The sequence below is a fragment of the Microtus pennsylvanicus genome, chromosome 9 (genome assembly GCF_037038515.1).
Source record: "Microtus pennsylvanicus isolate mMicPen1 chromosome 9, mMicPen1.hap1, whole genome shotgun sequence".
Lineage (NCBI taxonomy): Eukaryota > Metazoa > Chordata > Mammalia > Rodentia > Cricetidae > Microtus > Microtus pennsylvanicus.
The window spans coordinates 39390948-39418819 of record NC_134587.1 but is presented as its reverse complement, the minus strand read 5'-3'; the positions used below and the strand labels follow the sequence as shown (position 1 = coordinate 39418819).

Sequence of the window (27872 nt, the reverse complement as noted above, 5' to 3'; positions counted from 1 at the left end):
AGCCTAAGGGCGTCATTTCCTGTTGACAACGGAAGGGGAAGTGAGTGGGGTGTACGGTTCTGGCCGGCGTGTGCGGTAATGCAGGTTCCGCAGCTACTTGTGCTTTTCGGCAGCCAGACTGGCACAGCCCAGGATGAGGCGGAGAGACTGGGACGCGAGGCCCGGCGCCGGCGGCTAGGTTGCCGCGTGCAGGCGCTGGACTCGTATGCGGTGGTGAGGCTCGGGTGATTCGGCAGAGACCCTCCACCGGACCCCGCGTCCTCGAAAGGAGGGCGTTTGAGTGCGGCCCTTCGGCCCCAGGCGGATTTAGGGGAAAGGGAGGCTTGGCACGAGGCTGAGACCTGAGAAGGAGAAGGACTGGTGGCCACTGGGAATAATTCTCCAAGCACTTGACTCTGTTACCCTACATGAATGGGCGCGGGTGGAGGGCGGTGCAGGGAGGATACTGATGAGGGCTGTCCGAGACCTTACACGTACCCGTGTCTTGTCCTTGAGGCGGATCTCATTAGGGAGCCCCTGGTGATATTTGTTTGTGCGACCACAGGCCAAGGAGACCCTCCTGACAACATGAAGGTAAGGCTGGCCTGATGTGTGCCCTCACCCCGTTTTCATTGCTGTGAGAGTCCCCAAGGTGCATAGGAAACAGTCGCCCTTTAGTGCTTGATGTATGTGAGAGGTAGCTTTGAGAGGTAGCTTTGAGAGGTAGTCTTTGAACGGGTCTGGGGAGAGAAATAGCTCTCTTAATAGCCACTCGATAGCCTTGATCTCTATTTTTAGCCATTTTGTTTGTTTTCCCAGGCCCACTAGGAGGGTCTTGGCATAAGAATCACAAAGCCCCTACCTCCTCCAGGACTGCCATCTAGCATGGTCAGACAGGAGGGGTTCCCCTTTCCCAAAGGTCAAGCGATAGTCTTGAGAAGAGTAGCAGCCATCAAGGGTGAATTGAAGTAGAATCAAAACCAGTCTGGAGAGCTGTCCCTAGGCCAGGGGTGATTATTAAGAAGAGCAGTATATGTAGGACGGAGACTAATCTCAAGCACTAGAGATGCTGAAGTAGAAGGGTCAGGAGTTCAAGGCTGCCCACACCTACATGACAAGTGTCTCAAAAGTTCAAAAAGTAGGGCCAGAGAGATGGCTCAGAGGTTAAGAGCACTGGCTGCTCTTTTAGAGGTCCCGAGTTCAATTCCCAGCACCCACATGATGGCCCTCAGCCATATGTAATAAGATCTGAAGCTTTCTTATGGCATGTGTGTATATAATAAATAAATAAACTTTTAAAAAAAAGTTCAAAAAGTATCAGCCACATATGCCGGCATTCAGAGTAATCTCAACATTCCAGAGGTTGAAGCTAAACGACCTAGCCTTGCACTGGCCTCAAGCAAAACCACTCCTTAAAAAATAAAGAAATTAATTTAAAAAAAAAACAGGCCGGGCGGTGGTGGCGCACGCCTTTAATCCCAGCACTCGGGAGGCAGAGGCAGGCGGGTCTCTGTGAGTTCGAGACCAGCCTGGTCTACAGAGCTAGTTCCAGGACAGGCACCAAAGCCACAGAGAAACCCTGTCTCGAAAAACCAAAAAAAAAGAAAAAGAAAAAAAAACAGCTAAGAAAGTGCCAAGGAGATGAGGGAACTGAGATCTCCCTCAGGTTTGAGGTGTTGTGGTCTATGGACAGATAAGGTACCCAGCATCCCCCACATAAGGGCAGGAATCAATGGTGTCTGACTCAGTCACAGCAGGAACTGGAGACCTTTGAAGAGTCTACAGACCCAGAGCCCAAAACCACATGCAGGGGCACGGGTCCTCAGTGACTGTCTGCTGAACACAATGGCCTTGGCCTCTCTTCCTTGATCTTCTTTAAAACACATCGTAATTATAGGAAAAGACCCAATGACTGTGTCTCTGCCTGTCCCCTGCTGGTGAAACTCTCAGTGGGGTGGGCCTGTCTGAGGCTTTCCCAGCAGCTTCCAAGTACAAATGGGTCACATTCACACAGAGAGGAAAGGAAGGGGCCTGCTGAGAGCAGAGGGGCACTCCCAGAGTGGGCGTGACTACCTGACGACCAACAGGACAGAGGACAACAGTAGGTGGCACTGGTGGCTCAGAAGCGGCCACTAAACTGGAAAGGTCAATATAAACCCAGAGTTTGAGGGCATGAATCAGTGAGTTGACACCTTTAGGGGGTCAGGCCACGTCTCATCTCCCTTTTACACCCAGAAGACTTCGGTCAGAACTGCTGACCCATCCCTTCAGCAGTGGACTGGCTGGCCCACCACTACAGGAGAAGGGGAAGTGAGTTCACCCCTTAGGTGGGAATAGGAAGAATAGTTTTATTGAGAATACTGCAAGAGGACACTAGGCCGACCTAGTAACTAGATTACCATGGGGCATGGAGCTACAGGTGACCATTTTTGAGAAATACTTACACGGTGAGGATAAGTTTTCTTTACGTGCAGGTTCCTGGTCTGTAATTGGCATGTTGCTAAAGAGAGATTGGCCAGTGTACACTTCTGGACTCTAATGGTCTTCCTTCCGCACCATCCTCTCCCTGCTGGGGCCTCAGACAGACAGACAGACAGAAAACCGGCCTAAGGTGGGGTCCTAACATGGTTTCCTGTGGCTACAGAACTTTTGGAGGTTCATTTTCCGGAAGAGCCTGCTGTCCACCTCTCTCTGTCAGATGGACTTCGCTGTTCTAGGCCTCGGGGACTCCTCATATGCCAAGTGAGTAGGGGTGGACATGCTGGCCAGATAGGGATAGTTCTCAAGATCATGCAAGAAATGAGACAGGCAACTGAGCCTCAGGTGCCTATCCACGGTAGATCATGTGTCCCTGCACTGTGTTAGCTGACCAACCTTATCCACATATTCTCTAATCCTTGAAGGACTTGGCACAGGGGAGACCACAGTTGGGGTAGGAAAAGGGTGGCAGAGTACCACCATGGAGTCGCGGGTACAGGGAGGCTCAGACCAGCCAGCATTCCATTCCAACACACGATGACGTTCAACCGCACCTGATCTGCCCCTGTTCCACATAGATTCAAAACACACTGTGAAGTATCGACAATTTGAAAAAAGCACCGAGGGGGACGGCTTACCTTCAAGTGGCTTGTTAGGCAGGAAGGCGGCTCATGGGTTTCTCTTTTATGCATGTTGTGGACAGCTGTGTCCGTTAACCAGCAGTGCTGTTCGCATCGTTCATTCTGTGGGGTGGTGATGAGGGATTTCTCCTCAGAGGTGCACCTAGATATCTAAAAGCTAGGACAGCAGCACTTTGAACACTTTCTACATTCACAGGGCCCAGTATCATCCAGCATTGAGGGCAACTCAATCACCATAAACAGTTGTGTACATGACAGGGTTCTTAATTTAGATTTAAGTCAGGTGGCGGTGGCGCAGGCCTTTAATCCCAGCACTTGGGAGGCAGAGGCAGGCTGGTCTCTGAGATTAAAAGAACAGAAATGGAAGCTGGGCATAATGGCTCACTCACCTGGAATCCCAGCACTCAGGCTGAGAGGATTGCCACAATCTCTAGGCCAGCCTGGGCTACAATGTGGGACCCAATCTCACTAAACCAAAAAATAGAAAATCGGAAGATGGGTGGCAACATGGCCTTGCTCTGCTAGAGATTGTGCTCACTTGGAGTGTATGGATGCAATGACCACGTGGGAGGAGGCTGTGCTCACTTGCAGTGTATGGATGCAATAACCACGTGGGAGGAGGCTGTGCTCACTTGGAGTGTATGGATGCAATGACCACGTGGGAGGAGACTGTGCTCACTTGGAGTGTATGGATGCAATGACCACGTGGGAGGAGACTGTGCTCACTTGCAGTGTATGGATGCAATAACCATGTGGGAGGAGGCTGTGCTCACTTGGAGTGTATGGATGCAATGACCACGTGGGAGGAGACTGTGCTCACTTGGAGTGTATGGATGCAATAACCACGTGGGAGGAGGCTGTGCTCACTTGGAGTGTATGGATGCAATGACCACGTGGGAGGAGACTGTGCTCACTTGCAGTGTATGGATGCAATGACCACGTGGGAGGAGACTGTGCTCCCTTGGAGTGTATGGATGCAATGACCATGTGGGAGGAGGCTGTGCTCACTTGGAGTGTGTGGATGCACAGACCACGTGGGAGGAGACTGTGCTCACTTGGAGTGTATGGATGCAATGACCACGTGGGAGGAGGCTGTGCTCACTTGGAGTGTGTGGATGCACAGACCACGTGGGAGGAGGCTGTGCTCACTTGGAGTGTATGGATGCAATGACCACGTGGGAGGAGACTGTGCTCACTTGCAGTGTATGGATGCAATGACCACGTGGGAAGAGACTGTGCTTACTTGCAGTGTATGGATGCAATGACCACATGGGAGGAGACTGTGCTCACTTGTAGTGTGTGGATGCACAGACCACGTGGGAGGAGACTGTGCTCACTTGGAGTGTGTGGATGCACAGACCACGTGGGAGGGAGTCCAGCTGTGGATGTGGTCCCGAAATGGACAGGCTGGTGCAGGGACCAGTGTGTACTTTACAGACCAAAGGAAATCCTATTATAGGAAAACATGGTTAACTGCCCCTCCCCCGATCTCCAGTGGTAACTGGAGCCCTGACCAATGGGAGTACAGGGCCTTAGTCACTTCAGAAAAGGGTTGATAAGATGAGACTGTCCTCCACATGGCACCTTCTTGAGATCAGGGACCTAGCATTTGCTGTCCTTGTTGCTCCAACCTCATCCCCTGTATACTGAAGCCCCCTCCCTCCTAGGATGAGGCCAGTGTGCACTGCTGAGGGAGTAACGCTTGAGGGAAGCCTGCACTATTTACTCTGCCCAGGAGGTCAGCTGAACTACCTCCCTCACTGTTGGTTATCCCCGTCCGCCTTGCTGTCTCCACAGGTTCAACTTTGTGGCCAAGAAGCTCCATCGTAGGCTGCTGCAGCTAGGAGCCAGTGCCCTCCTGCCCCCATGTCTGGGTGATGACCAGCATGAGCTGGGGTAAGTGGTGGTTGCAGTGGCCTTCTTTGGCCGCTCCATCTTGGCTCTGGCCAGCAGAAGCCAATGCCTGTGCTTTCTCCTAGGCCCGATGCTGCCATTGACCCCTGGCTGGGAGACCTTTGGAAGAAAATAATGGGTCTGTACCCAGTGCCTCTTGACTTTCCTGAGATCCCTCTTGGAGTCCCGTGAGTCTGAACCTTGGGGAGTGAGTGCCAAGGGACTTTGAGCTGGTTAGCAAAAAAAAAAATCCTCAAGGTATGGTTGAGTGGTCCTGCACACCTGATATTTCTTTCCACTTTCCCCCACAGCTTGCCCTCCAAGTTCATCTTCCAGTTTGTCCAGGAGGTTCCCAGCGTAGGGACTGAGGGGCTAAAGCTAGCCAGCTCAGATCCTCAGAGACCCCCATCAGAGTTACAGCCCTTTCTGGCACCTGTGATAACCAACCAGAGGGTCACTGGCCCCCAACATTTCCAGGATGTTCGGCTGATTGAGTTTGACATTACAGACTCGAGTATCAGGTGAGGGGCAAAAGCCCTGAGGCAGTTTGGCAGGGTGCCCATGTAATGTTAGGAAGCTGATGTGGTCAGGGAAAGGCAGTGGGTAGAGATTCAGAAGGGTCAAACAAAGCCAAGGGCTAGGTGGCCCAGTGGCTCGAAAATCTCTACATGACATTCCCTTTCTTCCTCTTCAGTCTCCTTAGTCCCTCCATCCTCCCCCACATCCTCCCCTACTTCCTCCCCTTCCCCTCAGCCCCTTGGCCCTTCCCACATCATTCCCGCATATCTGGTGGCTTTTCCATGTAGTTATGCTGCTGGCGATGTCGTATCAATTATGCCCTCTAACTCGGAGACCCACACCCAGCAGTTCTGCCGGTTGCTGGGCTTGGACCCCAAGCAGTTTTTCCTGCTTACGCCACGGGAACCAGGTGAGTATGGCAGATGCACCACCTCTTGAGGCCAAGGCACCACCTGATGTCCCTGCCCACCAAGTCTCCATGCCATTCCTGCAGGCGTCCCTCACCCACCAGGGCTGCCTCAGCCCTGCACAGTGTCGCATCTTGTCTCACGGTATTTGGACATCGCCAGCGTACCCCGCCGTTCCTTCTTTGAGCTCTTGGCTTGTCTTTCTCCACATGGGCTGGAGCGGGAGAAGCTGCTAGAATTCAGCTCTGCCAGAGGTCAGGAAGAGCTCTGGGAGTACTGTAATCGGCCCCGCAGGACCATCTTGGAGGTGGGCTTGTGGGCAGTGGTGGGTATGGGCTCTCAGCCCTGGCATGCCACCGCCATTCTAAACCTCCCTCTGTCCAGGTGCTGTGTGACTTTCCACACACGGCAGCTGCCATTCCTCCAGACTACCTTTTGGACCTTATCCCTCGGATCCGCCCACGGGCCTTCTCCATTGCCTCTTCCCTGCTGGTGAGGGACTCAATGGACTGGCCGTGGGAAAGCTGGGATGGGGCAGGGTGTTTGTAGACGGGTTGCCTTCTGAACAGGGACAGTTTCTCTACCAGAGCCTGCCCCTGGTGGGGTTGGTAGCAGACAGGAATGGTTTAGCAGGGCAGGGTCTTCCCTGTGCCCCCTAGGCTCATCCCGGGAGGCTACAGATCCTTGTGGCTGTCGTACAGTACCAGACTCGCCTCAAGGAACCCCGCCGTGGCCTCTGCTCCTCCTGGCTAGCATCCCTGAATCCTGAGCAAGGTGATCTCTATTTCTGGGGGTGGGAGAGACCGCAGCCTCAAGCTCCTACCTTCCCTGTACCTCCTGCTACAGGGGCTCAAGCCCCACCAGTGAGCACCTCAACCTTTTGTTTTGACCTCCTTCATGCCTTCTCCCTCCTGCAACAGGACCTGTCCAGGTGCCTCTGTGGGTGCGGCCTGGGAGCCTCGTGTTCCCAGAGACACCAGACACACCCATTATCATGGTAGGGCCTGGAACTGGTGTGGCGCCCTTTCGAGCAGCCATTCAAGAGCGAGTGGCCCACAGCCAAACTGGTGAGTATAGGAGTCCCAGGGCAGTGTGACCACTGAGACGGGTCTGGCTGAGTCCCTGTATCCAGACAGGGGGGCCACCCTATGTACCCCAGGAAACTTCTTGTTCTTTGGCTGCCGCAAACGGGACCAGGACTTCTACTGGCAGACTGAGTGGCAAGAGCTAGAGAAGAAAGGCTGCCTGACCCTGGTTACGGCCTTCTCCCGGGAGCAGGTGAGTATACTCAAGTTAGGTGGGGCAGGAGTGGGGATGGCTGGGACTCAGCCTGTGACACCTGCAGGAGCAAAAGGTGTACGTGCAGCATCGGCTCCGAGAGCTGGGGCCCCTTGTCTGGGAGCTGCTGGATCGCCACGGTGCCCACTTCTACCTAGCAGGGTGAGCCAACTTGGGGGTGTAAGAGGAGCGGACCAGCCTTCAGAGGTGGGGAGTGGGGGTTGGGGCCACAGGATTACTGAGCTTTCTGAGCCTACCCCTCCAGCAATGCTAAGTATATGCCTGCGGACGTTGCGGAAGCCCTGACATCCATTTTTCAAGAAGAAGGACAACTCTCCAGCGCAGATGCGGCTGCCTACCTTGCCAGGCTCCAGCAGACACTGCGTTTCCAGACTGAGACCTGGGCCTGAGGAGCCACTTGCTAGCTCACCTCCACACCAACAGCTGCACTGGAGAGCCTCCTGGAGTCTAGAGGGCCCATTTATCACCTCCTGTCCTCTGATCCCAGAACACTTGTGAGACCATGGTGTAGCTTCTTGACTCCAGCTGACTAGCAGGGCACTCCCTGAATCCAGCCAAATTCGGTGGAACCCCGTGTCCCACCCACACTTCCCCCAACCCCAGTGCAATGTACACTCCTGGTTTCCCCTCTGTCCCCATCACTGTGCCCCAGATCTGCATTATGGTCCACACCACAGGGGCTGCTAAGGCCTCCAGGAGGCAGGGAGTCCTGTGAGGGCTGCACTGCCCCTCTGCCCTGGTGCTATTTCCATTCACCCACAGCACCTGTGGGACTCGGGCTCAGGTGAGAGGCCCCAGGGGCTGATTCTCCTGAGCACTGAGAATGAGCAAGTCAGTCTGTCTCAGGCCCTTAACACCTTGAGTAAACTGCCTGGGTAGCTACTCACCTCTGTGTTTTTGTGTCTCCTAGATTTGGGGGTGGTGGGTGGGATTGGATTATCTGCATTTGCTAATGGTAGCCAAAGACTCTTCCAGGCCATGTGTGAGGCTGCGTGCATGTATGTCCTTGTCAGGTACCTATGCTAGGATCACACTGCACTGATGTCTAAGTTCCTCTTGGTCTCCCCTTTGTACTTAGAAGGCAGGTCTTGGCTCTGTCTGATCTTAAACCTTAACAGTTCAGCTAAGTTCATGCCCTTCTTTGATGGCCAGAGAGTTATTGGAAAGTCCCAGGCCAGTGCTGGAACACATTATCTAGAAGAACGAGCAGGTGGAAGGGGTGTGATAGGAGTTGGCCCGCCCATGGGCAGGGCCTCTACCCCTGGAAAGAGAAACCCTGTTGGAGGAGTCAGACAGGTCCGAGGGCAGCTGGGAGCTGAGGAACCTCTGTTTTGTCCGACAACTGCTGGAACAGAGACCAGGCCTGGCCAACACCACTCTTAAGCCTGAAATACCAGGAGCTGACGACGCTGCGGGGACCCAAGTGAAGTTTACTTCCGGTAGGGTCAGCAAGCCCAAAGGTGTATCTGGAGGTCAGTGCCCTGGTAACTGAGACCAAGCTCTGTCTGGTTCCTGAGGGCCACACTAACCTTTACATCTCCAACAATCCCTGCTGTCACCCTGGAGTCCCAATCTTCCCATCCTGCTTTCTGTTCTGGTGGTTCTTCCCTGGGGCCTAATGACACCAGCTCTACACCCGCCAGTTCACCTTGTACTCCTTTGAGTCCTGAGCTCCTGGACCCACTGCACCAGCTACCAGCAGATGAAGAGGATAATCTCAGCCCCCCCGAGGATGCCAGGGCTCCAGACAGTAAGCCTGAACTGGAGGCCCTGTCAACTGTGGAGGAGCAGGAAGAGTGTGAGGGACAGGCAGAGGAGGAATGCCCCATCTGCACTGAGCCTTACGGGTCTGATGAGCAGCACCAGGCCTTGCTGAACTGTGGTCACAGCCTGTGTGTGGGCTGCCTGCACCAGCTGTTAGGCATAACCCCCAGAGCTGACCTGGGCCGTGTGTGCTGCCCATTGTGTCGTCAGAAGACACCCATGCTAGAGTGGGAGATCTGTCAGCTGCAGGAGGAACTGCTTCGAGCTGATGGACCCCAGCGCCCAATGCCCATTGCATCCACCACACCCCTACGCCCTGGCCCTGGGCCCTGGGGATCCTTGGAGCACCGCTACCACCTGCGTTTTCTGGCTGGGCCTGTGGGAGGCCGGAGCTGCCTCCCCTTCCTTCCCTGCCCTCCCAGCCTAAGTACCTGGCTGTGGACACTGCGAGAACGTGGCCCCTGTGCCCGTCGCCTATCACTGCTGAGCCTGATGGCATTAGAACTGCTGGGGCTGGTGCTCATCTTCATGCCGCTCATGTTGCTAGGAGTGTTCTTCATGCTCCTAGACCGCTCCAGCCACTGAGCAGAGCCCAGGGTGTTGGCCAAGCTTTGAAGCCCATGTTCGGATTCTTGTCATTAGCAAAGACTTGCTATCACAATCCCAAGACCAGGCCTGCTCAAGAGCCTAGGTCAGCCAGAGTGCTTACACACCCCTGCAGCACAGATACTGGCTAAAGCCAAGGACACTAACCCAAGGACAGCCTCTGAAGGAGATTGGCCTAACAGGAAGGGCTGTGACCAGAGCCCCATGTGCTTATGGACAAACACTTGACTGGCCAGAGGCAATGGCTGGATCCTAACACCGACTCCTGAGGTCCAGCTGGTGAGGGTGGGCGCAAACGTGAATAGAGGTCCAGCAGAATTCCATTGCTAGGAGAAGGCAAGGGCTGCAGGGACCCTCTCCCCTGTCCACACAGGTTGGTGTGTGCCCCTGAAGGCCACAGTAGCTAGCAGGAGGGGCCAGCACTGCACAAACCCATCCTTCAAAAGCTCCTCACCCAACCTAAGATGTCCTCACCAGACAGGGTATCCCAGAGCAGCTGGGATCAATACTGGTTTTGTACTGCAAGGGCCAAGGTTCAATCCAGACCCCCAGCAAATGCCCAAGGTCCAGCTCTGTTTGTAATTGACTATACAATTCATGTCACTGGACTAGGAGCCCTCATTTCGGCAATGAAGACAAATGTAAGCCCACCTCCTGGCTTATTGGCAGTGTAAGGTGGGCTTTCTCTGTCTATACCCAGCCTAAGAGTGGCTCTCAATAAACAGCTGCTGATGAGCTGGAGAGACGGCTCAGTGGTTAAGAGCATTGCCTGCTCTTCCAAAGGTCCTGAGTTCAATTCCCAGCAACCACATGGTGGCTCACAACCTTCTGTAATGAGGTCTGGTGCCCTCTTCTGGCCTTCAGGCATACATGCAGAAAGAATATTGTATACACAATAAATAAATATTAAATAAACAGCTGCTATTGATACCATTGTACCACAGCCATCCTCATTATTCCATCTCCGCCATCCAGGCAGCTCTCATACTCTTCAGAGGTACCTAATCCAGTCACAGGCAGACAGAGATTAGCTCATGCTGTCCAAAGGCCATTTCTACATATCCTTGGCCAGAGATGTAGGAGAGACCCAGCCAATCACCTTAGTTGTAGGGCAGGGTCCCCCGAGGATATTTTTTACTTAGAAAGATTGTGGGCGTGCTCCCGGCCGCCCCTTCTGCTTTCCTGTTCTCAGCTGGAACCTCTGGTTCTGTAAATCTATTTCCCAATTAAAGCTGTATATATTTATTACAATTTCTATCTGCATTCATTTACGCCGATACACAGAGGAAAGGTACTTTTTGGAGGGTGGGGTGGATATCTCACTGTGAAACCAATGCCGACCTCAATCCTGCCCTGGCTTCCAGAGTGCTGGATTACCAGTGAGCATCCACACACAGCCCCACGTGCCACACTCTAGCAGACCTCTGCACCAATATGTTCACAGCTAGTCCCAGGCCTCCCGAGCAGCAGACTTGGCCCAGCTGGGCCTTCAACAAGTAGAGCAGGCCAACCCTGAATGAAGATGGGTCGCCTTCTGGCAGTTCCTAATTAGACTGGGCTATGGCCCTGGGAACCTACTCAAGGCCCAGGCCCGGGCCTAGCCCACAGGAGTAAGCTTCAATCAGTGAACCAGTGCAAACTTTGGCAAAGAGTTTTAATGGCAAAGTTGGCTGCAGCGACAATGCCACGCAGGGTAGGGCCAGAAGCCACAGTGGGCAAGAAAGGGTCAGCGGGAAACAGGACAGGGCCAGTTCCCTGAAGAAGCGGCGAGCAAGGGCCTGCAGGCAGTCGTGGGCAGGTGGACACTACATGATGGAACAGGCTGATAGTGGGTTCCGCACATGGCAGGTGCATGCAGCCCCACAGTACTGCCGGAAGGTCTGGTAGCAGCTGCCTTCGGATTCACCCCCCCACTGGCCACCGGATGGGGCCGTCAGGGCTTCAGGTGGCAAGCGGCTCAGGATGGATGTATTGACAGCCAGTGCGGCCAGGCCATAGTCAGTGAAGAGCACAGTCTCACGGTGGCAGGTGGGACACGAGATAAACTTGTACTTAGGGCAAGACTCGTAAAGAATCTGCAGGCACTGCTCACACACAGAGTGCAGGCAAGACAGCACGCGGGGCCGCCGCTGAGTGACGTTGTATGTGTGCCCACAGGTGGGGCATTCCAGGGGCTCACCTGCTATCACTGGCCCGGATGATGAAGGTGCAGAGGCTGTTGGGCCAGGTCGAATCACATATTGATTTACAATGACCTCATCCACTGGTGCCACCCGGGGGAAGCCCAATTCAGAACTGCCCTTGCGGGGCCGCCTTGGCAAGGGTGGAGTGTGGGGTGCTCCTTCCAAGGTAGGCATGTCCCCCCCACATGCCTGGTTGACAATGATCTCTGTGTCTGAGGGCCAAGCACGCTTGGGTGCCAGAGTGGGAGTGGGCCTGGGTGCAGGTGGGAAGCAGGGGGTGGCCGCCGGGAGCTCAGGGAACTTTTCAGGGTGGACAATCTTCATGGCCTCCATTTTGAGGATGACATGAGGGCCTTTCAGGCAGGACATGAGGAGGCCCGGCCATCCACTGCCCACCTCGGGCCCAGGGTCAGCTGGCATCCGGCTCTCTACAGTCAGACCGGACGTTGGCACAGGTGGGGGCGTTGGGTGGGGCCGTGGGGGAAGAGAAGGGGCTGCATCCTGGTCCTGCCAGGCCTGGTGAGGCCCCCGGTTACTCCGTGGACTGCAAGGGGCAGCGGGTGACAGGTTGGGGGGCAGGGCCCCCCCCAGTGGCCACAATGGCTTATCTGGTTCAGTCCGAAGAGGAGGAGGAAGAGGAGGGGGAGGGGGAAGCAGGCGGGGGCAAGGGGGTACAGGAGGCTGTCTTGGGCTGTGGGGTTCACGCAGGGGCTCACCCAGGGTCTCTGTCTGCTGAGGCTGGCAAGGGGGCGTGGAGGGGCCTCCTCCTGCAGCAGAGGTCAGCAGTCCCTGGGCCGGGACATCTGGGCAGGCAGGGGCTAGGTGGGCCCCATGGCTCCAGGACAGGGCGCCCAGGGAAGGCAGCTAGCCTGATCCCTGGCTGCCGGAGGACCTGGGCTGCAGGCTCCGCGGCAACAGCAATGGAGAGGCCTGCACCAGGCCCGAGCTGCGGGTGAGAGACAGCGTGAGGGCAGCAAGGGGCCAACCTCACTTTCGCCCTCACCCCCACCCTGCACAAAGGACAGGGTGCCCGACCTCTGACCCTGACCTTATCCGTGGGATCCAAGTCTTCACGGAATTCTGAACCCAACCCCCTCCCCAGTATGCCCTCCGAGGCCAGATTCACTGTCCGGAGGACTGACCCTATAAGAGAAGGAAGGAATGATGCATCTGACCCCCGCCCCTCCCCCCGCTCACCTGCCCCAGCCTGGCGTTCCCCGGCTGCGCCGCCGCAGCAGCAGAGGTTGTCTCAAAGGCAGGCCTGGATGCGGCGCTCGCACCTTGGCTCTCTGGCTCTAGCGGCTCCGATAGCTCCCGCGGCTCCAGCAGCGTCTTCGGGCGATGGCGGGCGAAGGCGGCACCCAGGGGCGCGAGAGCTGGTGCTGGACGCAAGGCTCGGCGCGGCGGCGGCGACAGCGGCGACGACGGCAGCGGCAGGTGCGTGCGGAGCGTGGCGCGTTCTGCGGCGGAGGCGCGGGGACCGCAGTGCGCGCGGCGCCCGCCCGCGCCCGCAGCGCCACCCCCCGTCTGGGGACCCGCGCGGGGTCCACGGGGCGGGGCCAGTCTCCTAGCCGCCCCTCGATCCACTCCTGGCCTGGCGTCTGCTCCCAGGGTCGACCTCCCAGCTAGCTACAGGCGGGTCGGGATCCCCGTGTCGCCAACATTCCCTTTTTTCCCCCTTGGCTGCCCCTCCGCCTTTTGTAAGGGAAACCTTTTCTTTTTAGTTCCTTACATTTTGAGCCTCACAATGCCCGAGCAGGGGTCCCAGCGTTCCACCAGTGTCTCGTCTACCTTTCGAGCTTTGAAGGGGCAGGGTCCTTTCACGCCAAACCCCGACACACCCCTTGTGTGAACGCCGGGAGTTTTCCAACTCACTGACGTATCCACACTGCACCCAGGGCTCATCAACTCAAAGACAGCGATATGACAGCAGAAGGGATAAGAGGTTAAACGGATACCAGAGGAGTGGGCAGAGGAGGCAGGCACGAAGAGGCTCGGCGGGTGTCCTGACCGGAAGTGGGGAGTTGGAAATACCTGGACAAGCTGGCAGTCCACGTGTTGGGTGGAGGGCCCACTGAACACACTCACCTGCCTAGGGTGGAGTAGCCCTTTCTTGTGTCGCATCAGGTCAGCACGCGCTTCTGTGTTGTGTACTAAACTGACCCCACCCATCAGAGGCCCCATTCCTTTCCTCTTCCTCCTCCTACCTGGTCCTCTTCTACCTGGACTACACCTTTGCCTCAGGGGAGCCCTCCGTAAGGAAAGGGCAAAGGACACGCTGGTGACCAGGATGTCTACGTGTTCAGAGTGCCATTCTCTACCATCTCATGGCCACCAGGCATACCCATACCTGCCTGTGACCAACACTGAGTCCTGTGCCTGACCCTCTCTGTACAATCAAGACGAAGGGAACAATGTTCCTGGTGAGCCAAAGCTGGGCCAGACTTTACAGCTCTATGGAACCAAGGGTGCACATCAGGGCTCCTTCAGTAAGGCCAGGTGAGAGGAGGGGTCAGGTGAGGGGGTATGGAGGGGAGGCGTCTCATGGGAATCCTGGCATCACGCTGGGGTAACTCAGGTAGCGGTGGCTAGAGAAAGGAATGAGCTCTTTCCAGCCACCTTTCCCAGGAGGGCTCTGCTCACTAGCCCACCCACTTGGCCCTCGCGCAAGGCCACCTATGGCCCCACCCTTTGTCCAGAGTCCCGCCCCGTGAAATGAAGCCACGCCCCATAAAGAATAAGCCCATCCCTCCTCTCTCCCCTCCTAGCCGCCGTTCTGAGCGGAGCAAGCCAAGGATCCATCCAAACCGGGTCTTTTGGGAAACCCTGGAGCGCGAAGGCTTCTGGGGAATTAAGTTTCCACTGGGCACCTCGACCGGGTTTACGCATGCTCGCGGCTAGGGGCGGAGTCTCCGGGGGCGGTGGGCAAGGTTAAAGGTTCCCACGTTGAGAGCGCTGCTTTCTACCTCTTAAGCTTGTTTCCCCCAGACCCATTTCCTTCTACTTGCTAAGTTGCTCAACCCGCCTGACTGGCTCTGCACTCAGTTACCCTGGCTTGTAGTCCGTGTCCTACTTGCTCTCTCCTTCCTGGTGTTTTCCCGAATGGGGTCCGAGCCCTTCCCGCTACAGCTGTAGCGTAGACCCAGAGTTGCCCACCGGTTGGCTCACAAGCTTTCCACTATTGTTTCACGCCCAGCCCCACCGTCTTTTTTTCGTGTCCTCTATGGCCAAGGAGGTAAAGCTGCAAAAGCAGAAGGGTACCAGGGCCAAGCATGGGTGCAGGGGGGACAGAAAACTCTGGGGAGCTTTCTCTCCCAACTCACCAGCACAGGGAAACTGCAGTTTCAGAAACGAGCTGAAATGTTGCTTGTGTCCATGTCACCAATTTAAGATAAGTAAAGTATCTACAAAGTTGTGTCAAACTTTTTTTTTTTATTAGAAAAGTGGACAATCCTCCAAGCCGTCTCAGGCATTCCAGTGACAACTGGGTATGGGCAGTAGGTGACAAGCAGGAATTCTAGACAGTGGCTGTAGAAATGTGAGCAATGGCTGGGTGGCCCCAGAATCTGAAGACCTGCCCCCCACTTCCTCTCTGGGGCCATGACCCAAGGAGGTAGGACATGCTCAGATGAATGGTGATTGAGTCACCCTGGATTGGCAAATGCCCCTTAGAGCCCAAACCTTGGCCTCCACCCATCTGGGAATGAGGGGTGACTGGCTGCTGTGCTCTAGTTGCTAAGGCCTTCTGGGATCCTGGGAACCCCATCTTTGAGCTCCGCCCCAAAGCCCCACCCCTCTCTAGGAGGGAAAAGGCACCTGCTGGTAGCTCTACTCACAGGCACTGGGACCAGGAGCTGGAGAACAGAAAGACAGACTGCTGCTGCTTGCTGCAGGTGAGTCCTCGCCCAGGGGCTGACCTGTACTTAGAGGTACCCCCTGGACAGACACTGCTCTCCCTTAGACCAGCTCACCAGCATCTCCTAGCTTTTTATCCCCATTCCCAGCTGCATCCAGGAGCATCTCTTGGACACTTGGTGGAGGGTGGCAACTGGGTACTTGGGCCTACCTCCAAAGTCACATAGGCCTTGCATAGATCCTGATGTGCCCACATCTGCATGCAGATGCTAATTGATAAGGCTCGTCACAAGGCAGATTCCTCCGGAATGGGTGTCTTCTTGGGCTATAGGCGCTCAAGCAGGTTTTCTCCTCCCTAAGTCCATGTGTGTGTCTCTGCTCACCCCTGCAGCCTGGGCCATGGACCCCCATGAGATGGTTGTGAAGAATCCATACACCCACATCAGCATCCCTCGGGCTCACCTGCGGTCTGACCTGGGGCAGCAGTTAGAGGAGGTTCCTTCTTCATCTTCCTCCGCTGAGATTCAGCCTCTACCCTCAGGAACCTGTGCCCCAGAGCCAGCGGGCCTCTCGAAAACGACTGAAGCCCCAGAGCCAAAGGGTGTCAAGGGCATCAAAGGTACAACTCCTGAGCAGAGCCAACAGACCTACAACCCCTGCAACCCCTACAACAGCGGTGGGCAGCGTCCCTCAGGACTGACGTATGCTGGTCTGCCGCCTGTGGGGCGTGGCGATGACATTGCCCACCACTGCTGCTGCCTGCCTTGCTGCTCTTGCTGCCACTGCCCACGATTCTGCCGTTGTCACAGCTGTTGCTGTGTTGTCTCCTAGCCTGACTATCTAACCTCCAGGGCTGGGGGACCCGGGCCTCTGCTCAATGCCAAAGTGGTGCTGGACATCAGGAGCAGCCATTGTCATGGGCATCTGGGGAGCGGTCCACCAGGAAGGCCCAGCAAGTACCCTCTGGGATATGGTCCCAGCCACTAGCCATGTTGGCAGCAATAGGAACACCCTTCACTTCTTGCAAGACTTTGGCAATAAAGCAGGGTGAGCATTGTGCTAGTGACTTTTTTTTTTTTAAAGCCAGGGGTCTGTTTGGGAGAGGGTGCCCTCAACATGCACAAATACAATATCCCTGGTAGATTCCCAGACTCTATGGGACCTTCCAGAACTGGATGCCTCATGACATCCATAATTTAGGGCCCTAGCAGGTCTCAGTCCACCCAGGGGCTCGTAGATGGTAATATGTCCACTGCCCTGGGCCAGTTCCTCGTTCTCCTTAGGGCTAAAGCTGAGATAGTAAACAAGATTAATCCTGAGTCACAAGGTAGGAGGGTACCATACTTGCCACTGTGGGGGACCCCAAGAAAATACTCTGGGGGAGGATCAGATTGGAGGGCTGTTAGTGGGTGGGGCTGACGTTAGCAGGTTTCAGGGAGTGGGAGCTTGGATCCAGGGCCCAGAACCCAGCCCTGCCCAATGTGAGTCACCTCCCGCCCTTGGCCAGGGCATGTTTCTGGTTTCCCACAAAAGACAATCCCTACTATCCAGGCTTTGCTGTTTAACCTATTTCAAGTGATGTGTACCAGGCCTTGAAGATGAGACATGGCAGGGCTGAAGGGAGTGTTCTCCTCTTACCTGTCCAAGCAGTGTGAGATGCCTGCTGGGGGCCATGTTTGAGATGCCAGGGTAGGGAGTGTGCAAGGAGGCCAGCTCTGGGCAGCCTGGGTGTTTCCGGGGCAGGGCAGAGCCGCAATGCCACGTGAAGAGGGAGAAGAGCTGGCCTCACAGGCCTCACAAGACAAACAAGTCCTCCTGAAGTCGGCCCTTCCCTGATGCAGAGGCAGGTCATGTAAGAGGGCAGGCCAGATGTGTTGTGTGTAGAGGTCTCCAGGAATGGGCAGATAGGTCATTGCCCTGACTCCTCTCTGAGCTCCTAGTCCCCCGTTCCAGTGAGGGCCAACACAGGAACCTGTTTGACCAGTCTTAAAGGCAGACTGCCAAGCGGGTGAGTAAAAGTGAGTAAAGGAGGCTTTTCCCCCCCTAGCAACCCTGTGTGCAGTCTTAGGGGTCCTAGCAACCCTGTGTGCAGAATTAGGGGTCTCCCTAATTCTGTGCTGTCTCCTCTCCAGTCCTCATCACAGGGATCCCACTTCCCTGGACTATTGTAGAGGCTGAGGGTCGGGTAGGCGGTCAACTGGGAGATGCTTAGCATGGGTGTGGGGTGGTGGGGGCTTCTGGGATGATGGTTGTGTGAGGGAGATCATCACACCTCAGGCCTGATGGGCGGGCTACTTCCAGTGACATCACAGGATAGACTTAGTCTAGGTGGGGAGGAAGGTGATCCTGAGAAGTGACCAAATTAGCAAGAAGATGCACCCCACCATGGAGCTGATGGGGGGCGGGGGTAGGTTCCCTGGGAGGTGATGTGAGCGGAGGCCAAAGTGGAAAACATTACCAAGGGGTGATCAGATGAGACCTGGGAGAAGGGTTCAAGAATGGGGAGGCCATAAACCGGAGACACCTAGAGTGGAGAAAGACAAAGCCAGGTCTCTGGGAGTTACAGGGGGGGAGTGGTCTGGGCAGGTTCATCCTTCAGGGGGCTGGCTCACCTTATCTCCTGCCCAGTGCAGGGAGCAGGGAGCAGCAGATCCTGTTGCAGGCGCTTTGTGGCTGAAAGGGGAGCCCACTCTCACTTGACGCAGCCACCACCTGCCTCCTGCTCGCTTGCCTATGTGGCCAGTAATGCGAGCCCAGGGAGGGAGCCATGAAGTGTCCCAGGTCCCCATCCCCTTCTGCAATCCTGTAGCTGGGAATATCTTTCTGGTGGAGTGGATGCAGGTAAGAGAAGCCAGGGGTTCGGAGAGGCAAGGGGTGGGTCTCAACAGTGGGATAGGATGCTATTTCAGCCAATGGCCACAACAACAAGAGACAGGCCCAGGCTTGGTGTTAGCCCAAAGGCACCGTCTTCCCTCCAGGTGTGTAGGGACTTACCGTCCCATGTCACTGTCCTCCGTTTTCTGGGGGCCAGCATGGACCAAAACATCACATAGGTGGGCAGAGGTGAACTGTAGCTTGTGCGGTTGCCCTGTTAGTTCCCTCATACTCTCCCTAGGATGCTGCAGCCTGAAGGCCCCCGAGCCTTGGAGGAAGGGGCAGCCCTGACGACCCCACGGAATGACTGCATCGTCTGCTACTCTGCCTATGACCTCTCAATACACTTGCCTCGCCGCCTCTACTGCGGCCACACCTTCTGCCAGGCATGTATGCGGCGGCTGGACACGCCAGCCCACGAGCAGCACTGGATCCCCTGCCCACAGTGCCGTCAAAGTACCCCTATGCCCCGTGGAGGGGTGACCATGTTGGACCTGGACTTAGCTGCCTTCTTGGCAGTCAAAGCTGAACGGAAACCATCAAGAATAGAACCCAGGTCCTCGGTCCCCCTCAAAGTCGGCACTACCGTCACTCAGCAGCCGGCTGGACTCTACCCCACCTTGGGCCCCCAACCCCACTTTCCTCAGCCTGGATGCTGCTGCTGGGGCTGGGGAAGACTGTGCTGGTATCCCCTGGGGAACCCTGAGGTCTAAACTCTGGCTATCTCCACCTGCACAAAGAAAACTGCTAGCGGCTTCCCTGCCGCGGAGCCATAGACCATACACAGCTCAGACTGAACAGCGTGCGAGCAGGGCCTCCTCCTTATAGTCCTACATGACGCAACAGAGTGGTGTCACCCTGACCAGGGACATCTCAAGCCATAGCCTAAGGTCAGAATCAGTGACCACGGTTCCACAATAGGCTGGTGACATTCCATTTAACTAGTCTATAGGGGATTTCCATACCCCAAACTAGCCTGCAACTTTGTTTGGCTAGTCAACATTCTGCTGTCTATGTCACCTGTAAACCCAGGACCTAGCACGGAAAATGGCTCCTAAGAGTCTGTGGGGATGAGTGCAGGGTCTGGACTGGTCCAGGATATGGTTGTCCATGAGTGGCTGGCCTCAGAGCAGGCCTTCCTCTCTGTAAACATTCAGTGGTATGAGCCAGGAGGGAGGGCAGGTTACCTCTTCTATTCCTGGAGTCTATGTGTTTTATCTCTTCAACTGTGGTCACCAGGCTCCTGCCATGAGCCAGGTTCTTGTCTGAGAGGATCTGCTACAGCCCAAAGCTTCCTCTTTGACAGGCATCAAAGAAGGCTGCCATAGGCAGCCAGCTCTGACAAGGGGTCTAGCCTGAGGTCTCACAGCTCATCATCCTAGTTTAAGACTCCCAGCCTCTTCCTACCTCTGGTGACTATAATAACACAGACCTGAGCCGGGTGGTGGTGGCGCATGTCTTTAATCCCAGCACTCGGAAGGCAGAGACACGTGGATCTCTGTGAGTTTGAGGCCAGCCTGGTCTACAAGAGCTAGTTCCAGGACAGGCCCCAAAGCTACAGAGAAACCCTGTCTCGAAAAACAAAACAACAAAAACAAAACAAAAAACAACAACAAAAAAAAAAACTCCAGACCTTCTGTAGGTGCTAGAGGTTACAGATTACTGACAATGACAACCCCCAGGCCAAAGCAGTAACACTCCATCCCTCTAGGAAGGAGCTATATTCAGGAGCCCCTGGGAGGGGCCTCCTAGGATGGGGAGGAAAGGGAATTTGCTGAATAGACATTGAGAAGACTTAATCCCTGGGCAAAGTCCCTCAGGTGCCCAGGGACAACGCTGGGCAGTAAGCAGAGCAGGGTGCTGGAGCTTGCAGGGCCCCTAAGGAAATAGCTTGCAGGGAATGGCCCAGTCCCCATCCAGGGGCTGGAAACGGACTGACCCACAAGACTGACCGGGACATTTCACATGCACATGGGCACAGAACAACACTCATCTGGGAAAAGATATTCAGATAGGGTTCAGGTGATGAGCACTGTAGGATGGGGAAGGCTTTACCGTCTCCCGTCCATCTTTGCAGGTAGAGACCAATGTCCCGCCCCCCCCCATCCCCACCGGCCTCCACTGAAAGCCCTTCTGGATCTAGCCCCACCCTTAACCTCAGATTTGAATCTGCTGACCTGAAGGCCTGGGTCTTCTCAGGCCACCTGAGGAAATCCGTTTTCCACACCCACCTGGTGCAAAGGGCTTCCCTTTTGTCTCTGTCAGGTGCACAGACGATCATGATAAGGTTTGCAGAACACAGAGGAACAGAGAAAGAGGAGGGCAACGTTCTCCTGGGGTCCTTAGGCAGTCTTAGCTAGAATGAGCGTGTCCTGCCTGGGTGCTGTAGAGTGTCCATTAAATGTATCCGATGCCTACTGGTGGCTGCCTGCCGTGTCTAGCTCTATTATGCTCCTGGCCAACTGTTGCCCATCCCTCGGAGAAGTGCCACCCCAAGAGAGTTGGGCTGGGGGCCCAGAACTCCTAGCCGTAGGATGACAAGGGTCTGAATAAGGCCTCGGGGCCAGGCAGGGTCTCCCCTTGGGGGCCCCAGCTCCTGGGTAAACATTAATGGGGCTCCACACACAGCAGGTCATGTGCGCACTGGGCAGATCTTTGACCTGCAACTGCTCCCGCTGAGCCTCCTCCCCGCTGGTGCCCCTCACCACACATGCAGGTAGGAGCTCCCAGAGCTAGACCAAGCTAATGGACACTGGACGAGAGCTGAGTGACCACCAGCCAGGTTCAGGGTTTGGGCACCATTTTGAAACCCTTAGGACCTTAGAGCAAGTGAGAAGAGCCTAGGACCAGGCCAAAGGGAGGGCACACAAAGGACCCCTGGGCCTGGGCCCAAGCACTGGGGGAGGGGTCAGGGTAGACTAGGAGGATGCAAAGAATTCCAGACCCAGAGGCGCATGGGGCCAGAACAGATAGAAGGGATCTGGTATGGGCAGGGGGTTCCGAAGCCCTGCTCCTAAGTTGAGGGTGGGGTGGGGCGGGGCTCTTATCAAGCAAGGACGTCACCTGTTTGGTATCAAATACCAAAGTCTAAGCTGGGACCATCTGGAGTGTCCTCATTGACACTTGATAGGAGAAATCCCAGGGTTCTCGAGCTACTGGCTACTTCCAGGTAGTGCCCAAGAACCCTGTGCCCTCAGTCAACTGCCAAATCCTTTTTCAGCCAAGACTAGTAAGGGAGCCTGGGATCCCGTGGCTCCTGTCTCCTGCCCCCTGAAGCTAAACTGGGCTCGCCTGACAGTCACCTGAGGTCACAGTAGCCATCTCTCTGTGGTCAGAGGGAAGGGAGAGCCACCAAGACCTGCAAGGCACGGGGCTGCGGCTGAAGGTTCAGGTCAGGGGCCTGACGTTAGACTGCTGGGTGGGATAGAGGCGGAGTAGGAGGAATCACCAGCTCTTACCTGCTTTGCCCTTAGCAAATCCAGGACTGGGCCTGGGTCTCTTTGCTTGAAATCGATGCCGAATTCCCTCGCTGGTGGCCAGTTCCCCAACCCCACTTTGGATGCCATTGACCTGGTGGACCGGAATCTGAGAAATGCAGGTATCAGGCACCCCTTGAACAGCTACACTAAGCAAAATGAGGGTTCTCTAGCTGCCCGCTTGAAGAGTTCTTGGGTCTCCTCACACCCCTGGCCTGAGCCAGACTCACTGAAACTCTTACCTTCCCTGCTTCTGGACCTCATCTGTGGCCCCTTGTGCCCCAGCCCCTTCCACCTCTGGTTTCCTTTGGTCCTCCTCCTTGGAGAGGGGTTCTACAAACAGCCCTGTCTGACTTGACCCCTGCAGGGACCTCCAGTTCTATCCCAGGCTTGGAGGAGGGAGGCACAGCCCCCTGTGCCTTCCCTCAGCAGAAGAACACTGACAAACTGAAAGGTAGGTTTGTGGATGATGAGGCAGCGCGCAGGCAGGCCCCTGGCTCTCCGTTTCTTAGCAGAGTATAGGCTGGGTCTTGGTGGAATACACCTCATAGAAACCCACCTTCATCTGCTTAAGATGGGGTGAAAACTCCCCTCCCAGCCTCAGGTCTTCCTTTTATTCCCTGCTGATGGCTTCAGTTCTGGGACTCCCCCTCCAAGGTCATGGGTTTATTCACAAGGCAGAGGAACAAGGGAGGACAAAGGAGGGGGACATAGTCTCTGCCCTGGTGAGCACCAGAGGAGGACACGGGTTCCTGCCCAATGAGACAGAAGGGAGATCCTGTGTTCTGTCTGAGAGGTGACAGGAAATATGGCCCCTCTTCACAGGGAACAAAATGTGTGTGGGGTGGGGCGGTGCTGTAGCTGGGGAGTAGCCAGCTGGTCAAATAAGCTCTCTCTGGTGTCTCTAGAGGTCAGCACGGCCAGCAGGCTTCACGGGGTGGTCATCGGCTTCCTCAAGGCGTGTGGACTCCTGGGAAACCTCTACTTCTTCATCTGCTCCCTGGACATCCTCGGCTCCGCCTTCCAGCTGTTAGGCAGTGAGTGACCAGGCAGGAGGCCAAGGTGCGGACGGGGAAGGGGACTGGACGGCAGCCCTCGGCAGCCTCAGCGCATCTCTCTGTGGGGATTAGGCAGAATGGCCGGAGACATTTTCAAGGACAATGTGGTGCTGTCCAACCCCGTGGCTGGCTTGGTCATCGGTGTGCTGGTCACAGTCCTCGTACAGAGTTCCAGTACATCTTCCTCTATTGTGGTTAGCATGGTGGCCTCTAAGTGTGAGTACACCTCCCTTTTCCCAGGGCAGTGGTGGGTGGGTTGGCGAACAGGCAGGGCTGCTGAAATGGCACCCCTACAGTGCTGACTGTCCAGATGTCTGTGCCTATCATCATGGGCGTCAACGTGGGCACTTCCATCACCAGCACCCTGGTCTCGATGGCGCAGTCAGGGGACCGGGAGGAGTTCCAGAGGTGAGTCAGGGCCGAAGGGCCAGGCTGGGTCTGTATTGGCCTCAGTAGAGGCTGCTCAGACAGCCAGCCTGCCCTGTGTGACTGCAGGGCTTTCAGCGGCTCGGCTGTGCATGGCATCTTCAACTGGCTCACAGTGTTGGTATTGCTGCCACTGGAGAGCGCCACGGCAGCATTAGAGAGGCTGAGTGGACTGGCCCTGGGTGCTGCTAGCCTCCAGCCAGGGAGGCAGGCCCCCGATATCCTCAAGGCACTGACGCAGCCTTTCACACACCTCATCATCCAGGTGAGGACAGATGTACCATAGGAAGGTACCTGCGCCTGGCTGATGAGGAGCAGGAGGCAGAAGCCCTGTCCTGGAAGGGGACAAGAAGAGGGTGTAGGCTTGGAATAGGCTGAGGGGAGGAGTGCCAGATGCATAATCATGCCCCCTCTGTCTACCAGCTGGATACCGGCATGATTACCAGCAGTGCTATGGGCAACACCACTAACGGCAGCCTGATTAAACAATGGTGTGACGTCCAGGGGAAACCACCGGTGAGGTGCCTCTGACCCCATCCCTCCCTCGTTTGATCTCTGACCTGCCAAATCATCCTGCCCGCTTGATCTTGAGCCTTTTAACCTCTGTCTGCCTGCTGTGAGCCCGACCTGAGTCCTCCCCGTCCCTCAGCCCCAAGGGAGCAACGAGGACTGCGGTGGCTTCCACCTCTGCAGGGAAAATAGCACAGTGGCTCCGGAGAACAGAGTGCCCTGTGAGTACCTGCGCAGGTCCTGCCCCTGCCCAGGTCCTGTCCCCTGCCCTGGTCCCGCCCCCTGCCCTGCTCTGACTCCCCTCCCACTCATCACCCCGCCCCGCCGCAGGCCATCACCTGTTTGTGGGCACGGGGCTCACGGATCTGGCCGTGGGCTTCATCCTGCTGGCGGGCTCTCTGCTGGTGCTCTGTACCTGTCTGGTCCTCATCGTTAAGCTGCTCAACTCTGTGCTGCAGGGCCGCATCGCCCAGGCTGTGAAAACGGTCATCAATGCGGGTAGGTGAGGTGTATAGAGGCCCTGGACCTGGGATGGAGGGTAAGGCGTGGAGTTAAGAATGACCCAACAGCCTTCCACCCTACATGCCTACAGATTTCCCCTTCCCCTTTGGCTGGCTCAGCGGCTACTTGGCCGTCCTTGTTGGTGCAGGCTTAACCTTCTTGCTGCAAAGCAGCAGTGTATTCACGGCCGCCATCGTGCCCCTCATGGGTAAGCCAAAGCGGGCGATGGGCGATGGGGGAGCCAGGCTGGAGCCCCTAGTGACCCTGCATTTCTCCAGGGGTTGGGATAATCAACCTGGAACGGGCCTACCCCCTCTTCGTGGGCTCCAACATTGGCACCACCACCACAGCCCTGCTGGCGGCCCTGGCCAGCCCCGCAGACATGCTGCTCTTCGCAGTCCAGGTACTGCCCGCCATCGTTTCCCTGTTCCCAGCACGGCAGCTCTCCTTGAGCTCCTCAGGCTCCAACCACAGCCCTGCAGCCCCAGATCCAGGGGGACACTGTGGGCACCTCGCAGCCCTACCCTGGTTCTGGTTCTTCCTTTCCAGGACGACTTTCCTGGAATAACCTGTGGTCATCCCCTGCTCTTTGTCCCTCTATCTTTGTATCTCTATCTGTCCCCAGCTTCCCTTGAAGGATCACTGCTCCTCTGCTGCCTCCGTCCTGGACTCCTCACTGTGTTCTCTGGGGTATTCCAGCGTGGTCCTCTGGTCCACACTTCCAATGTGACTCTTCCCAAATTCCTGTTCCTCCGTGTACCGAGGTCACTAGCTAAGGAGTGTGGTGTCTTCCCAGAGCCCATCCTGGGGATGCCTGCTCACCTGGGCGCCTTTGCTAACCCTTCATGTCACCTAAGCTGAGACATGTTTCTGCCTCTAAGTTGTCTCCCCTACCCCAAATCTCGCAGCTCCGTGCCTCACTCTTAGGCCTGTTTGAGCTCTGATTCTCTAAATCGCCTAATCTTTGGTCCACTGCTCTGGCTCTAACTTCCCTCTGCCTAGGGCAGGATCAGGTTCTGAAATCTTGGCTGGCACTAGCTGCTGCTCCTGGGAAAAACCCGAGCCTTGCCCTCCCTGCCTGCCACCTGCATCTTTGCCTCTGTATCGTCTTTGCCACTCAGATACTCCTGACCCTGAACCATCCTCTCCCAGACCTCTGAATTGTGCTCACTTACAGAAAGGCCGTGTGTTGCATTCCCTGTCCACCCTACCTCGCTTCGTCTCCGACAGCAGAGGGATATGTTACCACACACTTGTGCAGGCATAGGCCCGTCTCCTAAAATGTGGGGGAGGGTTGTAGGGTGAAATGAGTCTGCTCTGGCTGGATCCTGCCATCCTAAGTGGCCTCTCTGAACCACTCAGAGGACACCACAGAGAAGCTTCAGACTTGAGCAGAGCAGGGGAAGGCATGATTTCTTTTTGTTTGATTGTTTTGTTTTGTGTGTGTGTGTGTTGTGTGGTCCTGTCCTGTCCTATCCTGGAACTCTCTGTAAACCAGGCTGGCCTCAAACTCACAGAGATCTGCCTACCTACCTCTGCCTCCCAAGCGCTGGGATTAAAGGCGTGCGCCACCACCACCTGGCAAGTCATCATTTTTAAAAAGGCCCAGGTGACCCACATCATCTGGTCCAAGCTCCTCACCCCTTTTTGCCCTTCCTGCTTACCAGGTTGCTCTCATCCACTTCTTCTTCAACCTGGCTGGCATACTGCTGTGGTACCTGGTGCCTGTCCTGAGACTACCCATTCCACTGGCCAAGCGCTTTGGTGACCTGACTGCCCAGTACCGCTGGGTAGCCATTGTCTACCTACTGTTCACTTTCCTGCTGCTGCCCCTGGCAGCCTTTGGACTTTCCTTGGCAGGGGGCTCAGTGCTGGCTGCAGTGGGAGGCCCTCTGGTGGGGCTGGTGCTCCTTATCGTGCTGATTAATGTCCTGCAAAAACACCGGCCATCTTGGCTGCCTCCCTGTCTTCGATCTTGGGCCTGGCTGCCTCTCTGGCTCCATTCTCTGGAGCCTTGGGACCGCCTGGTGACTAGGTGTTGCCCCTGCAGTGCTTGCAGCAACTCCAGAATGACCAGCAAAGTGGCTCACTGCTATGAGAACCCAGAGGTCATAGCTTCCCAACAGTTGTGAAAAGTTGGGGCCGTAGACGATCTCCCCAGCTCCACCAACTTCAGGGCACTGGAGGCTGGAGAGACTGCCTGCCGGTCTTCCTGGGGAGGAGGGGAAGGGCTCCGCGTGGACTTCCTAGACTGCTGCGTGCCATTCTTTGCAAATAAACGGCGCTGTTACCAAGGAGTGTCGACCTTCTCTCCCAGATAAGGCAGCCTAAGGACGTACCTATCTCAGGGTGGACAAGCAGCGCCATGCTGCCCCTAGCGGAGACTCGGGATTAAGGTTCCCCTGAGGCCGCTGCTTGTTTATTTCTGTGGTGGTTGGTGGCAGCCGGTTTACAGGCCTTCGGGCTGAGGGGGAATGTCTGGGAAGGCTGGGCTGGGCAGAGAGCCCAAGTTCACGTCGAGAGGGGGACCTGAGATCTGCCAGGCGATGGGTGGAGGGAGCTGCCATAGAGTAAATGACTGTTACCGAGTTGTTCAAGAGGATAGGTTTGCGTCCTGCCGACAAGCTCGGTCAGGCATGGTCTCCTTAGCCACCAGGGGGCACCCTTCCTCCTGCCAGGATCCTAAACAGCACCCTACCTCTGCCACCTTGGTGCCCAAACTTGTTCAGGAAACCTGCTAGGACTTGCTCATCTAGGTGAAAGGATATAAGGGCTAGACACCATTTTCTTCACCTGAGCGCCTAAGAAAGGCCCTGGGAGAGGATAGTGAGGGCTCCTTCCCCCGTCTGTGCCTCCCGCGGGCGGTTTGGTTTTCTAACAGGAAAGCTTGTCCTACAGCCAAAAGGTAACTGGATACCAGAGAAAAGGCAGAGGCCTCTTACCGTTTCCTGCAGCTTGAGGTTGCTCACCCCCGCCCGCCACACACGGTACCACCAAAAAAGCCACCCAAAACTCAGGCGCTAGGTTATAGTCATCAGACCCTGGGCTGGACAGGGATACCTTCCGGGTCTGTCCATTACTGCTTTCAGGCATGTCCAGCCTTTTGATATTGAGACACGAGATTGTCATCGGCAAAGCTCATGATCCGGAACTGTGCGAGTGAGTTACAACAAAGAAAAACCCTCGAGTCTTAAGCAAGCCCCCCAGGTTGAGCTGTCTCCTGTATAGCTACCGTTGCCCACATGTGGCCCACAGAACATACCTGTGTGAATTTTCTTGGCCCAAACCCTTTCCCAGCACCCCTCCCCGACACCTCCAGGTTTGCATAGCCAGACACTGTGGGTCATTGGGTATGGCATGGCCTTCAGGGAGATAAAACCTGGATAGCCCCTAAGGTCCTATC

General features: G+C 56.0%; 6 protein-coding genes across 12 annotated transcripts; 5 read left to right on the top strand and 1 right to left on the bottom strand.

The window, feature by feature from the left end:
* Window positions 1-17: 17 nt before the first annotated feature.
* Ndor1 (NADPH dependent diflavin oxidoreductase 1) lies at window positions 18-8102 on the top strand. 2 transcript variants are annotated; one of them, XM_075985380.1, is made up of 14 exons: window positions 18-213; window positions 496-573; window positions 2624-2721; window positions 4896-4994; window positions 5078-5179; window positions 5303-5512; window positions 5798-5919; window positions 6004-6224; window positions 6302-6409; window positions 6577-6691; window positions 6838-6984; window positions 7077-7195; window positions 7263-7357; window positions 7461-8102. In XM_075985380.1, the coding sequence occupies exons 1-14, from the start codon at window positions 79-81 to the stop codon at window positions 7603-7605; spliced, it is 1794 nt and encodes a 597-aa protein (XP_075841495.1). In that variant the 5' UTR covers window positions 18-78; the 3' UTR covers window positions 7606-8102. The 2 variants fall into 2 exon arrangements, with proteins under 2 accessions (XP_075841495.1, XP_075841496.1); XM_075985381.1 differs by having other exon boundaries at window positions 43-213; window positions 545-573.
* Window positions 8103-8212: 110 nt separating this feature from the next.
* Window positions 8213-9670, top strand: LOC142856970 (ring finger protein-like). Its single transcript, XM_075984598.1, has 2 exons — window positions 8213-8229; window positions 8716-9670. Exons 1-2 carry the CDS (start codon window positions 8213-8215, stop codon window positions 9563-9565), a joined length of 867 nt encoding a protein of 288 aa, XP_075840713.1. The 3' UTR covers window positions 9566-9670.
* A 1553-nt stretch (window positions 9671-11223) lies between these two features.
* Rnf208 (ring finger protein 208) lies at window positions 11224-13363 on the bottom strand. Of its 2 annotated transcripts, XM_075985375.1 has the most exons (3): window positions 13050-13363; window positions 12818-12912; window positions 11224-12715 (listed from the first exon to the last, which is right to left on the bottom strand). In XM_075985375.1, exon 3 carries the CDS (start codon window positions 12187-12189, stop codon window positions 11392-11394), a length of 798 nt encoding a protein of 265 aa, XP_075841490.1. In that variant the 5' UTR covers window positions 12190-12715; window positions 12818-12912; window positions 13050-13363; the 3' UTR covers window positions 11224-11391. The 2 variants fall into 2 exon arrangements, with proteins under 2 accessions (XP_075841490.1, XP_075841489.1); XM_075985374.1 differs by lacking the exon at window positions 12818-12912 and having other exon boundaries at window positions 12967-13363.
* Cysrt1 (cysteine rich tail 1) lies at window positions 13364-16664 on the top strand. Of its 4 annotated transcripts, none has more exons than XM_075985377.1 (3): window positions 14190-14268; window positions 15209-15662; window positions 16016-16664. In XM_075985377.1, exon 3 carries the CDS (start codon window positions 16024-16026, stop codon window positions 16453-16455), a length of 432 nt encoding a protein of 143 aa, XP_075841492.1. In that variant the 5' UTR covers window positions 14190-14268; window positions 15209-15662; window positions 16016-16023; the 3' UTR covers window positions 16456-16664. The 4 variants fall into 4 exon arrangements, with proteins under 4 accessions (XP_075841491.1, XP_075841492.1, XP_075841494.1 ...); XM_075985379.1 differs by having other exon boundaries at window positions 14221-14268; window positions 15502-15662; XM_075985378.1 differs by lacking the exon at window positions 14190-14268 and having other exon boundaries at window positions 14331-15382; window positions 15502-15662.
* Window positions 16665-18740: 2076 nt separating this feature from the next.
* Window positions 18741-19211, top strand: Rnf224 (ring finger protein 224). The gene has a single exon (XM_075984422.1). It carries the CDS (start codon window positions 18741-18743, stop codon window positions 19209-19211), a length of 471 nt encoding a protein of 156 aa, XP_075840537.1.
* A 2800-nt stretch (window positions 19212-22011) lies between these two features.
* Window positions 22012-26601, top strand: Slc34a3 (solute carrier family 34 member 3). 2 transcript variants are annotated; one of them, XM_075984420.1, is made up of 12 exons: window positions 22012-22096; window positions 22342-22428; window positions 22883-23011; window positions 23105-23248; window positions 23329-23440; window positions 23528-23723; window positions 23882-23974; window positions 24108-24189; window positions 24299-24466; window positions 24561-24677; window positions 24748-24872; window positions 26137-26601. In XM_075984420.1, the coding sequence occupies exons 1-12, from the start codon at window positions 22012-22014 to the stop codon at window positions 26599-26601; spliced, it is 1803 nt and encodes a 600-aa protein (XP_075840535.1). The 2 variants fall into 2 exon arrangements, with proteins under 2 accessions (XP_075840535.1, XP_075840536.1); XM_075984421.1 differs by having other exon boundaries at window positions 23882-23979; window positions 24119-24189.
* Window positions 26602-27872: the final 1271 nt, after the last annotated feature.

Bases quoted from the DNA above. Each gene is read 5' to 3' on its own strand.
- Ndor1 (XM_075985380.1), top strand. From the start codon at position 79: ATGCAGGTTCCGCAGCTACTTGTGCTTTTCGGCAGCCAGACTGGCACA. The intron at 5,180-5,302 runs GTGAGTCTGAAC...TTTCCCCCACAG, and splicing joins GAGATCCCTCTTGGAGTCCC to CTTGCCCTCCAAGTTCATCT. The intron at 7,358-7,460 runs GTGAGCCAACTT...CTACCCCTCCAG, and splicing joins GCCCACTTCTACCTAGCAGG to CAATGCTAAGTATATGCCTG.
- Rnf208 (XM_075985374.1), bottom strand. From the start codon at position 12,189: ATGCCAGCTGACCCTGGGCCCGAGGTGGGCAGTGGATGGCCGGGCCTC.
- Cysrt1 (XM_075985376.1), top strand. From the start codon at position 14,184: ATGTTCCTGGTGAGCCAAAGCTGGGCCAGACTTTACAGCTCTATGGAA. The intron at 14,269-16,015 runs GTGAGAGGAGGG...TCACCCCTGCAG, and splicing joins GGCTCCTTCAGTAAGGCCAG to CCTGGGCCATGGACCCCCAT.
- Rnf224 (XM_075984422.1), top strand. From the start codon at position 18,741: ATGCTGCAGCCTGAAGGCCCCCGAGCCTTGGAGGAAGGGGCAGCCCTG.
- Slc34a3 (XM_075984420.1), top strand. From the start codon at position 22,012: ATGCCGAATTCCCTCGCTGGTGGCCAGTTCCCCAACCCCACTTTGGAT. The intron at 23,441-23,527 runs GTGAGTCAGGGC...GTGTGACTGCAG, and splicing joins GACCGGGAGGAGTTCCAGAG to GGCTTTCAGCGGCTCGGCTG. The intron at 24,873-26,136 runs GTACTGCCCGCC...CCTGCTTACCAG, and splicing joins TGCTGCTCTTCGCAGTCCAG to GTTGCTCTCATCCACTTCTT.